The sequence below is a fragment of the Etheostoma spectabile genome, chromosome 19 (assembly GCF_008692095.1).
Source record: "Etheostoma spectabile isolate EspeVRDwgs_2016 chromosome 19, UIUC_Espe_1.0, whole genome shotgun sequence".
Taxonomy (NCBI): domain Eukaryota; kingdom Metazoa; phylum Chordata; class Actinopteri; order Perciformes; family Percidae; genus Etheostoma; species Etheostoma spectabile.
Window position 1 is genome coordinate 10,921,015 of NC_045751.1, and position 12,461 is coordinate 10,933,475.

A 12,461-nucleotide genomic window follows, 5' to 3' on the forward strand; every position below is an offset into this window, starting at 1 on the left:
AAAACAGTCCAAGAAGAAACAAAAAATGAACCTGTGCATATGCTCACGTCCATTATGCATGTTCATCAAGTTGAATAACTCTGGATTTGGCTACTGTTGAATGTTAAAAACGTGACGTTTTAAATAAGGACCTTTTAAGTGTTGGGCTGGTAAGTTGATATACCCCCCAAAAAATTGATCTGCTTAAATATAGACGTTTCTTTCGCCATACAATGTCTAAGTGAAAAGTCTTTCTGGGCCATGGGTGCAGTAACACTCTGATCCGCTGAGCCAATGGTGGCTTTAAGACATGGTGCTGGTCCTGGGGGGGTTGGTTTTTATTCCAAAAAGCAGCTGAGAACTACTGCTACAGTATCCTAGCCAGAGCGCTATGTGGAGTGCTAACGTTAGATAAAACAAAGTGGTGGAGCGAGCTAGAGAAATAACAGAGAGAGGGAACGATGCTGCTTACATGAGAAAAAAAACAAAGTGAGTTCCCGTACAGGAGACACTGGTAATACCTAGGGATGGGGGGGGGGGGGGGGATCGATACAGCATCATATCGCAATATTTTCTGTGGCAATACTGTATCGATACAGAGAAGCCAAGTATCGATCTATTAATATGTTTTGTCTGCTTGACAATCCCATTTTGCAGCAATAACATTGAAGTGAGATGAACAAACAGAGAAATGTTGTTGTTTTTTTAGATGAAACAGATGTTGACAAAGTTTCCTTTTGGGACGTCATTTGAAATTGGGAAATAATAAAATTGCAATAAATTTCAGAATGTTGCAATATGTTTAAAATCGCAATTATATCGTATTGTGACTTACAGTAAGTTTCGTGATGATGTCGTACTGTGAGGCCTCTGGTGATTCCACCCCTAGTACAAGCGTACAACTCGCTCTGCTCCAACTCCATTTGTTTTCTTGTTGTATAAATATGGAAACAACAGGTCTGACTGCTCCGCTTGTCATTGGTCAGCTGTCAAAAAAGTCAGCGGTGACGTTTAAAAAAAGCGCTCGTGACAATTTTGAAAACATTATTATGATGTATTTAAAAAAAGACAGTGTGTGTGAACATAGCCAGAGTGCTCCTGATTTATCTTTTGTGTAGCAAATGCTGTACAATGGATTAAATGCACTTTCTTGAACTAATAAAATAACTCTTATACTTTGTACACTGTGTGTGTGTGTGTGTGTGGTTGTGTGTGGTGGGTTTGTTTTTACTGAATGCCAATCATGGTTTCTTTCAGCTGTTCTTTTCTTCCTTTAAACTTGAATCACTCTTTCTCTTAAACACCAACCCTGTTCCAACTTCCTGACACACAAGTCACCCCCACACACACACACACACACACACACACACACACACACACACACGCACAGTGTTGCTTTTTACACTTTGAACACGCCCACACTGTCAAACACACTCTAAACCTGCTGCTTAACAAACCCATGCTTTGCGTTTCAGCGGCATTGCCTAACACACACACCAGAGAAGGTAATTATGTTCTTCTTGTAACGTGTGTGTGTGTGTGTGTGTGTGTGTGTCTGTGTGTTTTATGTTTCCAGTGATAATATGATGAAAGTCAGGGATCTCAACTGCCATACTGGGTGTTATGAAAGTCATTTGTGCTTTCACTTCAGTAATACTTTCATATTAGAGACACAGTGTGTCTGTGAAATCTGGTTTGACCCACAGCAACCAAAACTACCAACTTCTCAACGTACCATTCATTTGCTTTTTCTATTTTACTAACACTGTTTTAAAATAGAATAGAAAAGTGTAAAAAAAAAAAAAATCCCTCATGTTCTCTGTAGAATTGAAATATCTACACAGCAGACGGGATATTTCCCAAAACAATTAAACCTATATAGAAGAGTGTGACATTACTGACTATACGTTAGTGCTCCCTGCTGTTATTTAATGACTCATGGCACACAAAATGGATGCCGTAAGATCAGTTTATTTGTAATTTCAATAGATAAAGTGGTGAGTGTAGAGGTTGTATGAACTTGTTTAAGATGTACAATGTATGAAGAAGAGGCTCTTTTGTGCAACTTTGAATAAACGTTAAGGTAAAAGTTTGACATTTTTAGGAAATGCTCTTATTTGCTTTTTTTGTCCGGATTCGAAGATATGGTTAGCTTAGCTTAGCACAAAGACTGGAAACGGGGGGGAAACAGCTAGCCTTGCTCTGCCTTTAGAGAGTCCAGAAGGATATGAATGACCTCCAGACATCCTGCAAAAAAATTATAAACAATGGAAAAAGGTTTTTTGTTTGTAGTGTGTGTGAGAAAACACTTTTTGTAAAGTGCACGTTCGAGTCAAATGTTTTTACGTTTACGTTTGCTCTTTTTATATCTCAATAAAGTAGAAAATATTGTCAACAGGCATTTAAAAAAAATCATTTTCTCCATGTTTTTAGGAATAATATGTTGGATAGAGGGGAAGTTTGTGTATGAAGTGTGTGAGAATAGCACATTAGATTTGTAAATTTACCAAAGGTAACAAAATATGTCTGTCAGCACTTTGAAAAGCTCCATACGAAAACTACACTTAAAACGACATATTGCTGTTTTATTTAATATTGTGCTGATCATAGCTCTATGTGCAGCCATGAAAGTGGGGTTGATTTCCTCATCTGACTTAGCAAGAAAGCAAGCTTCTCCTCCAACATTTATCTTAAATGTCCCATGGCATGAAAACTTCACTTTATGAGGTTTTTTAACATTAATGTGTGTCCCCCCAGCCTGCCTGTGGTCCCCCAGTGGCTAGAAACAGTGCTAGGTGTAAACCGAGCCCTGGGTATCCTGCTCTACGTTTGAGAAATTGAAAGCTCAGATGGGCTGATCTGGAATCTTGCTCCTTATGAGGTCATAAGGGGCAAGGTTACCTCCCTTTTCTCTGCTTTGCCCGCCCAGAGAATTTGGCCCCCCCATGAGAGAGAGAGACATCATGGCTTTCAAACGAGCAAGGTGGCATTTGCAAGGCCACAACCCCACCCTCCATCTTGCCCCCCCACCATCCCCTTCTCCTCAAAGCTACAGACTCAGAAATGGCACATACTAAGGCAGCTCATTGTGGGACTGGACTAATTGGCTGTAACTCTGCACCAAGTGCTGAATTTTGGGAAAGAGACTTCAGATACAGTATTAGGGGACCACTAAGGTCTATATAAAGAGACTTCAGATACAGTATTATGACCACTAAGGTCTATATGAAGAGACTTCAACACAGTATTAGGGACCACTAAGGTCTATATAAAAAGACTTCAGATCAGTATTAGGGGACCACTGAGGTCATATAAGAACTCCAGATACAGTATGGGAGACCACTAAGGTCTTATAAAGAGACTTCAGATACAGTATTAGGGACCACTAAGGTCTATATAAAAGAACTTCAGATACAGTATTAGGGGACCACTAAGGTCTAGCAAAAGAATAAAAAAAAAAAAAAAAAAGAAAAAAAATAAAAATCAAAAAAAAAAAAAAAAAAAAATAAAACAAAAAAAAGAAAACATTAAAAAAAAGCAAAAAAAAAACCAAACAAAAAAAAAAAAAAAAAAAAAAAAAATAAAAAAAAAAAAAAAAAAAATAAAGAAAGAAATAAAAAAAAAAAAATAAAAAAAAAAAAAAAAAAAAATACAATAGTATAAAAAAAAAAAAACAAAGAAAAATAAAAAAAAAAAAAAAAAATAAACAAAAAATAAAAAAAAAAAAACAAAAAAAAAAAAAACCAACAATAAAAAAAAAAAAAAAATAAAAAAAAATATTAATAATAAAAAAAAAAACAGAAGAAAAAAAAAAACCACAAAAAAATAGAACTATAACAAAAAAAAAACAGAAAAAAAAAAAAAAAAAACAAAAAAAAAACAAGGGAAAAAAAAAAAAAAAAAAAGAAAATAAAAAACCAACAAAGGTAAAAAACCACCACAAAAACTAAAATTAAAAAAAAAAAAAAAACACAAACAAAAAAAAAGAAAAAAAAAAGTTACAAAAAAAAAAAAAAAAAGAAAAAAAAAAACAAAAAAATAAAAAATGCGCCTATAAAAAAAAAAAGAAAAAAAAAAATAGAAAAAAAAAACAAAAAAAACAAAAAACAACAATAAAAAAAAATAAAAATAAAAGACAAGAAAAAAAAAAAAAAAAATAAAACATCAAAAAAAAAAAAAAAAAAAAAAAAAAAAAAACAAAAAAAAAAAAAAAAAAAAAAAAAAAAAAAACAAAGACAAAAAACACAAAAAAAATAAAAAAAAAAACGAAAATACAAAAAAAAAAAAAAAAAAAAAAAGAAAAATTAAAAACAAAAAAGAAAACAAAAAAAAAAAAAAAATAAAAAAAAAAAAAATAAAAAAAAAAAAAAAAAAAAAAAACAAAGAAAAAAAAAAAACAAAAAATCAAAAAAAAAAAAAAAAAAAAAAAAAAAAAAAACAAAATAAATAACATAAAAAACAAAAAAAAAAAAAAAAAACAAAAAACAAAAAAAAAGAAAAAAAAAAAAAAAAAAAAAAAATAAAAATAAAAAAAAACAAAAAAAAAACCAAAAAAAAAAAAAACCAACAAAAAAACTAAAAAAAAAAAAAGAAAAACAAAATAAACACAGAAAGAAAAAAAAAAAAAAAAAAAACAAAAAAAAAAAAAAAAAAAAAAAAAAAAAAAAGCAAAAAAAAAAAAAAAAAAAAAAAAAAAAAATAAAAAAAAAAAAAAAATAAAAAAAAAAACATATAAAAAAAAAAAAAAAAAAAAAAAAAATGCCAAAAAATAAATAAAAAAAAAAAACAAAAAAATAACAAAAAAAAAAAAAAAAAATAAAAAAAACAAAAATAAAAAACACAAAAAAAAACAAAAAAAAAAAACATAACATATAAAAAAACAGAAAAAAAAAAATAAAACAATAAAAAAACAAAAAAAAAAAAAAAGTAAAAAATAACAAAAAAAAATAAAAAAACAAACAAAAAAAAAAAAAAAAAAAAAAAAAAAAAAAAAAAAAAGAAAAAAAAATAAAAAAAAAAAATAAAAAAAAAAAAAAAAAAAAAAAACAAAAAAAAAAAAAAACAAAAAAATACAAAAGAAAAAAAAAAAAACAAATAAAAAAAAAAAAATGAAAACAAAAAAAAAAAACAAAAAAACAAGAATATAAAAAAAAAAATACAAAACAATAATCAAAAAAAAAAAAAAAAAAAAAATAAAAAAAACACAAAAAAAAAAAACAAAACAAAAAAAAAAAAAAAAAAAAAAAAAACAAAAAAAAAAATAAAAAAACAAAAAAAAAAAAACAAAAAAAAAAAAAAAAAAAAAACAAAACAAAAAAAAAAAAATAGGGAAAAAACAAAAAATAACAAAAAAAAAAGTATCAAATAAAATAAAAAAAATAACAAAAAAAAAAAAAAAACAATGAAACAAAAAAAACTAACTAAAAAAACATAACAACAAAAAACAAAAAAAAAAAAAAAAAAAAAAAAAAAAAAAATAAAAAAAAAAATAAAACAAATAAAAAAAAAAAAAACAAAAACAAAAAAAAAAAAAAAAAAAAAAAACGCGAACAAAAAATAACAAAAAAGAAAAAAAAAACAAAAAAAAAAAAAAAAAAAAAAATGAAAAAGAGATCTCAGATGCAGTAGTTGGGGACCACTTTAAGGTCTATACAAAGGACTTCACGAACAGTAAATTAGGGACCAATAAGGGTCATATAGGAAAGAGAGCTCAGAGGCGTATTAGGGGACCACAAGGGTCTATATAAAAGAGACTTCAGATACAGTATTAGGGGACCACTAAGGTCTATATAAAGAGACTTCAGATACAGTATTAGGGGACCACTAAGGTCTATATAAAAAGACTTCAGAACAGTATTAGGGGACCACTAAGGTCTATATTAAAGAGACTTCAGATACAGTATTAGGGACCACTAAGGTCTATATAAAAGCATCCAAAGAGCACTATGTCATGGGACCTTTAAGATCTTTGGGCGTACCTTAATCGTGTTTCGGTGGTGTAGTTTGGTGTGGAATGTGAAAGTTAAATCTAAAAAACAAAAAATCCTCCATGTTAATGAATCACGAGTCGACTTTAGCACGGTGTTCAACGGTGCAAAAGTCATCGAGAGATTTAACCTTTAAAACCACGGGGGATTAGTCTGGTTCTGCATCCTGTTGGGTGGCTCACTCACTTTAAAACAAATAATGTGAATATGATCTGGTTTAAAAACTAAATCTGCTTAATAAGGGATACTCAAATTGCTTACTTCACTTTTGCAAAATGTCAGGAGGCCAGTTTAATAAAAAAACATTCTTATCACGTAAAATGGACATTAAATACACATTACCCATCTTTCTTTGAAGTTTTTTTTATTTTCAAATTAACTGACTTATAATTACCTTAACACAAGTTATGACACTCGGAGGGATAAATCAGAAATTATATATATATATATATAGAGAGAGAGAGAGAGAGAGAGAGAGAGAGAGTTAACCCTTGTGTTGTCTTCCCGTCAAAATTGAAAATTAAGATTTTTGTTGACACTTTTTATCAATGTTTTTAACTTTGTCTTACATTTCTGTCCCTTTTTTTTCAACAGATTTGACGCTTTTTTTTCAATGTTTGTCACTTTCTTTTGACGTTTTCAACGCTACATAACTCTAACTTATTAACCTTAGTTATACAGTTATTTTCGAAATTTATGGTCAATGAACCTCATTCATAGGAAATTATACCTAATGTTTGAGTTGTAAAAGCAGAAAATAGGAATTATTGAGACTAAAATTAAAGGAATGGATGTTGATGGATAATCACAGACTGGAATATGTCAACTTTTACTCAATACTATTTTTTTCAAATGCTATAAAATTGAATAAGACGCCCCAAAATTAATGAAAGTAGAGATTTGCCAAAGAGCGTTGGGTGGAATCAATCATGTTATTTTGGGTAGTTAAATATAACATTGATATAGGAAAACGGGTCAATTTGACCCCGAGGACAACATGAGGGTTAAGAGGGACATGTGTCATACTTTCTCCATACGTAGCAAGATGTATATCTACATACACACACACACACACATATATATGTATATATATGTCTATGTGTGTGTTTGTGTGTTGCTCCTCTTCGTTGTCTACGACTTTCTCTGTTGATGCTTTTTCTTAATGCACTCTGGCACCAAAAACAAAATCCCAGCGTGAACCTACTAATTTTCATTGTTTTCATTGTGAAAATGTTTGCTGGCGCCACACAGCAAACCTAATTTGATTAATAATAACAATACATTTTATTTATGGGCGCCTTTTTTGACACTCAAGGACATCGTACTAGAGCAAATAGTAAAAAGATGAAAACGGATGCACAACAAAAAACCACCCAGAACTGCAACGCAATGATCAACAAGACAAGACGATCCTGGGCAAGACACCTCCCTATTTGTTATCTCTTCTTCATGCCGTTCATAACACCTATCACACAAGATCGAGTAATTTGATTAAATTTAGTACCCCTCCTACTTCTACTACCTTTGGACGTAATGCCTTCCGCTTTGCAGCAGTACATGACTGGAATACACTACAGAATACCCTGAAACTTACATCTCTGATCCCAATCTCCACCTTTAAGCAAAACCTCCAAGATTACATTGCTGACTCTTGTTCCTGCTGACAATCATGAATCATATTTATACACACACATTTAAGCTCTTATTCTTCATCTTTTTTTGTTGACTGTCTTTTTTAATTCAGTTGCTTGTTCTATGTGTCATGTGTTTGACTATGTAAAGTTGTACAGTATGTTCCTATTTATTTCTGTAGCCTCTTGGCCAGGTCGTGTTTGTAAATGAGAATTGGTTCTCAAACGGTTTACCTGGATAAATAAAGGTTAAATAAAAAAATAAAAAAAACAACAACAACGACAAATACTGTCACATTACACTGAGTGTGCCGGTTTGAAGAGGTAGACTTTTAACCCTTATTATTAATATCATTATTATTATAATTTCAGTATCACAGTGTTAAATATTACACTTGCAGTAAATCCTGCTACTTCCGTCATTGTGAACTTGACCTTGTTTTGGGTCATGGTAGTTATAAATACTTTTGTAAACCACTATATCATGCTGTTGTACTACACAATATTTAGTGCACACACACACTCTTTTGGCTCATGCTTAACCCTTACCGGGCCATTATTTACCATGTTGTTCTCTTTTCCCTCTCAGTTATTCAAACAGGAAATGTTTGCTGTCATGGTTTTACTCAGCCACCTGTTAACTAGAAAAATAACCAAATCAAGGCGCCCGTTGCCACGGTGACAATATTATCCACGGCGGCAGGAAGCTGGTATTTTGTTGTCTTATTACTGATCTGTCTGTTTTCCACAGCTGTCGTTTTCTCTCGTTTCTGAAGCCCGTACTGCTGCAACTGCACGTCGAGTTCGGTTTTTAAATGTCCTTATAATAACAACGGTGTGTGTCTCAGATGGAGTTTGCGTGCAGTCATGTTGTGTGTAATTGGAGGCCTGACGGAGCAGGTGAGTGCAGCTTTTTTTTTTTTTTAACAACCATAATACTTTATTTTTCATCTTAAAAAATTAAAATGTCTCCACCACTGATGTAGAAAAGGAAAGAACAGAGTAGAAGAGAGAAATGGAGATCTTTTGACGCTGCTGCAGAGTTAATTGAGTATTTTTCTTTTCCTTTTTTATTATTCAGTGGGTTTTTATTATCCATCTTATGGTATGCATTGTACTGTATGTATTCTATTTCATCTTATTTTATGTTATTTTTTTACATTTATCATTGTATTATATCCTGTTGTATGTTCATTCTGTGTCTATTTCTGCTAACTTCTTGTATGAAAGGTGCTACACTAATAGAGTTTGGAATAGTTTCCTTCCAACTGTGACATCTTTCAACTCGACGTTTTTAAATTTCAGTTTTATTTTCATTCTTTCTTGCCTGAATCCACTGCACTCCAGAGCTAAAATTCAAATATAAGATTTAGACTTCTATAAGGAAAAATGAATGGGTTGGCTGATGATGTGCATTTGACTGATTATGTTGCCTTAATTTCAAAATAAGAGTGTCCTGAGATAGATGGATGAAAGTTAGCCTGGATTATTGATGGATGTGATGTCCCTCCTCTATATTGATTGTTTAGCTGTAACTAAAATATTGTGCATTTGATTTGATAATTTGTTCCATTAAATGTATTTCAGCGTATTTTAATTTTAGCGCCTTAATGCACTCGTTTTCCCAGCATCCACAGGTGTTTCTCTTATCGAACACCAGTTTGACAACACAGTGGCGGTTAAACAACAACAAGGTAACTCTCTCTCTCTCTCTCTCTCTCTCTCCCTCCCTCTCTCTCTCTCCCTCTCCCTCTCTCTCTTTCACATGCATTTGCAAAAAACGACATTCATAAAGGTCAATATATCTAAACGGTTGTTTTCTTCTGTTCAGCACATTCTCAAGAGTATTGCAGGGAAATAACAGGAAAGCGTGTGTGTGTGTGTGTGTGTGTGTGTGTGTGTGTGTGAATGCGAGCAATGCAGTGTGGGAGATGAACAGATAGCAGTTCAACAAGGGGAAGTCCACACACAGAAAGGTTGTCAGATATATTTAATTACACAAGAACAAAGTCATCATTTTTTTGGGGTCAACAAAATTCTCGGTAGGTCGAAAAAAACAAACATAATTTTCATCATCAATAAGCCAGGGTTTCTCACCAACTAAAAATCTAAAACGTCACTGTCACCATGTAGTGTGGGTGATGAAAGTGGTTAAATACAGTTGTGATAGAAGTGTGTTAACCACTATACTCAGGTAAAAAATGAAAGATGTACCGGTATCGGAAAAGCCTCCGATGCTGCCTAAAATGCTGGTATCGGAAAGTACTGGACTTCATGCACTGATCCGATACCACGTCATTTAGCCTCAAAGAAAATCTACTTTAACCCTCATGTTGTCTTTGGTTCAAATTTGACCCGTTTTTATATCCGAAATAAAGGAAGTAGAAATACGGGTGAAAATTGTTGGAAAAAGCGGCAAAATCAATGACGAAAAAAAAATAAATCTAAAATACAAAAACTTCATAAAAACAACTTTGTAAAAAGCAACAACAACGTTGAGATGAGGGGAAAAATGTTTTTCTTGTTCAAAGGGAAGACAACACAAGGGTTAATGTAGTTTATTTACTCTTTTTCTTTTTTTTTGTTATGACTGGCCGTCAAACTGGACAATGACTGATGGACAATAACAGAATGTTATACTGGAAAATAAAAAAAATTCTATGGCGTTCATTGTTTGTTTGTTCATGTTTCACAAAATTTTAACCTGAGCCAGACCATATAACAAAGATAGAAATTATATCACTTCCATACAGGGATAGAAGTATCCAGCTGTTAAAATATATGACACACTGGTATCTGATCAGTACTCGGTATCGGACGAGTTCAGGTATCGGAATCGGTATCAGGAAGCAAAAAATGGTATCGGACCGTCTCCACTAAAAATCATGTAAAATATCAACACTGAATTTCTTTCCAAGACCGGATTGCTTGCCATCAAAACTAAATCTGGATCAATATGAACCTGTTTCCTTTTAAAACAGGTCACAAAGCACAATCTGTCTTTTCTTTCTCTCTCTCTCAGGTCCAGTTCCTCCACCGCTGCCCCCCCGTCGTCTCCGAAAACCTCGGCCCACTTCGCTGCCTCTGCCCCCCCTTCCCTCCTCTCAGCCTCCGCCTGCCCCCCTCTCCCTCCCCCCTCCTGTCCCGCCCAGACGTGAGTTCTGTTTGCTGAATCGCGAGTGTCTCAGAGTTACACGTTCTCTGTTTGCCTTTGTCATTCCTCTGCCGTGTTTCACCAGTGGACAAGGAAGGAGGGAGCCGGCTGGAGGCCAACGTCAACGTCGTCTCCATCGATGTTGGAAAACTGGTCGACGTCTGCCGAGGTCAGAGGACACGCGCACACACACACACACACACACACACACACACACACACACACACACACACACACACACACACAGACAGTGTGTCTCACTATCTTTGTGGGGACCAGTCATTGACATAATGCATTCCCTAGCCCCTTACCCTAACCTTAACCATCACAACTAAATGCCTAACCTTAACCCTTACCCTCACCCTAACCATAACCTAATTCTAACCCTACTCCTAAAACCAACTCTTTACCCTCAAACAGCCCTTTAACGTTGTGGGGACCAGCATTTTGTCCCCACAAAGCTGTCAGGACCCCATAAGTATACTGTATTCCCAGTTTTTGGTCCCCACAAATGTAGTTAAACCTAATATACACACACACACACACACACACACACACACACACACACACACACACCTGTCCCATTTTTTTGATTAGTTTTTAAACTAATTTTTCTCATTTCCTTACCAGCCTCGGGCCTGAAGAGTTTTCAGAGCCCACTGAGTTGTGGGAAATGTAGGGCTGCCCTGTCATGTCTGAGTACTTTACAAAGGAACGTGAGTGGAAAATGATTTGACTTGTTCTTTTTCTGCAGTCATGTAGTTTCTAACTTCAGTGTTGTGTCTTTATTTTTCTCAATGCTGTTTCTTTCTCTTGACATATGATTTCTCTTGTCCTTGATAAATGAAATGAAAAAATGAAATCCGTCCTGTGTTTTTTCTCTCGTTGAGGTGTGGGTGTGTGAGTTCTGTGGATGTGAAAACGGTGTGAACGACGGTGTGAAGAGAGTGTGTGTCGGTCCGGGCGCAGGTGTGCACAGCGACGAGATTTACCTTCCGAATCAGACTGACGATGACTACCAGAACTTGGAAGACACGCTGGTGGTTTTCTGTGTGGACATTTCTGGCAGCATGATTGTCACTACAGAGGTGTGTGTGTGTGTGTGTGTGTGTGTGTGTGTGTGTGTGTGTGTGTGTGTGTGTGTGTGTGTTATTGTGTGACTTTGGTGAATCAGAACTAATACTTTAAAAGGTCAAAGACTATAGATAAGTACCTCATACTGTACAGAACTATCCATGTCAGGGATGATTCCAGGATTTCTTAAAGGCAGACCAATAATCAGTGAGGGCGGCTTGTATTTCTGAGAACACAGCTTAGAAAATGCTCTGCTTAAAAAAAATATAGGAAATATTGAATAGGATAGAACAACACAATGTAATTCTGCTTAATAAAACATCACATAAAATACCACATTCATTGTTAATTTCACTTGTTTTCATTTTAAATAAATTCTATATCCAAATACAAAACACATTTTCTTTAGTATCAGTCTGCCACTTTTCAAAAAAATCAATCTCAGTGCTGGTTCCATGGTATCAGAATTTTAGATCATCACCATGGAAACATTAATTGGTCATGTGACAAGAGCTGGGGATATTGGCAGAACAGCTAGTCAAGTACTCTGACCCAATGGAAATCCCAGTTATCAGCCCTCTAGCCCAATGGATTTGGGGGGCAATCATATGTTTTTTAATTTCTTTTTGGGGGGGG

The 12,461-nt window shown here is 33.5% G+C and overlaps 1 protein-coding gene across 3 annotated transcripts in view; it reads left to right on the forward strand.

The window, feature by feature from the left end:
- The first annotated feature begins 1,342 nt into the window (after positions 1 to 1,342).
- The window catches only part of si:dkey-9k7.3 (circularly permutated Ras protein 1), a 19,250-nt gene continuing 8,131 nt past the window's right edge, over positions 1,343 to 12,461 (forward strand). Inside the window, exons 1-7 of one of the 3 annotated variants that reach the window (XM_032499427.1) lie at positions 1,343 to 1,484; positions 8,349 to 8,497; positions 9,226 to 9,291; positions 10,620 to 10,751; positions 10,837 to 10,920; positions 11,382 to 11,467; positions 11,642 to 11,839. In XM_032499427.1, coding sequence (XP_032355318.1) covers positions 8,446 to 8,497; positions 9,226 to 9,291; positions 10,620 to 10,751; positions 10,837 to 10,920; positions 11,382 to 11,467; positions 11,642 to 11,839 — 618 coding nt within the window. In that variant the 5' untranslated portion in view covers positions 1,343 to 1,484; positions 8,349 to 8,445. Of the gene's footprint in view, positions 1,485 to 7,976; positions 8,498 to 9,225; positions 9,292 to 10,619; positions 10,752 to 10,836; positions 10,921 to 11,381; positions 11,468 to 11,641; positions 11,840 to 12,461 lie in introns of those variants that run through there. The other 2 variants (XM_032499428.1, XM_032499429.1) reach the window with 2 other exon arrangements.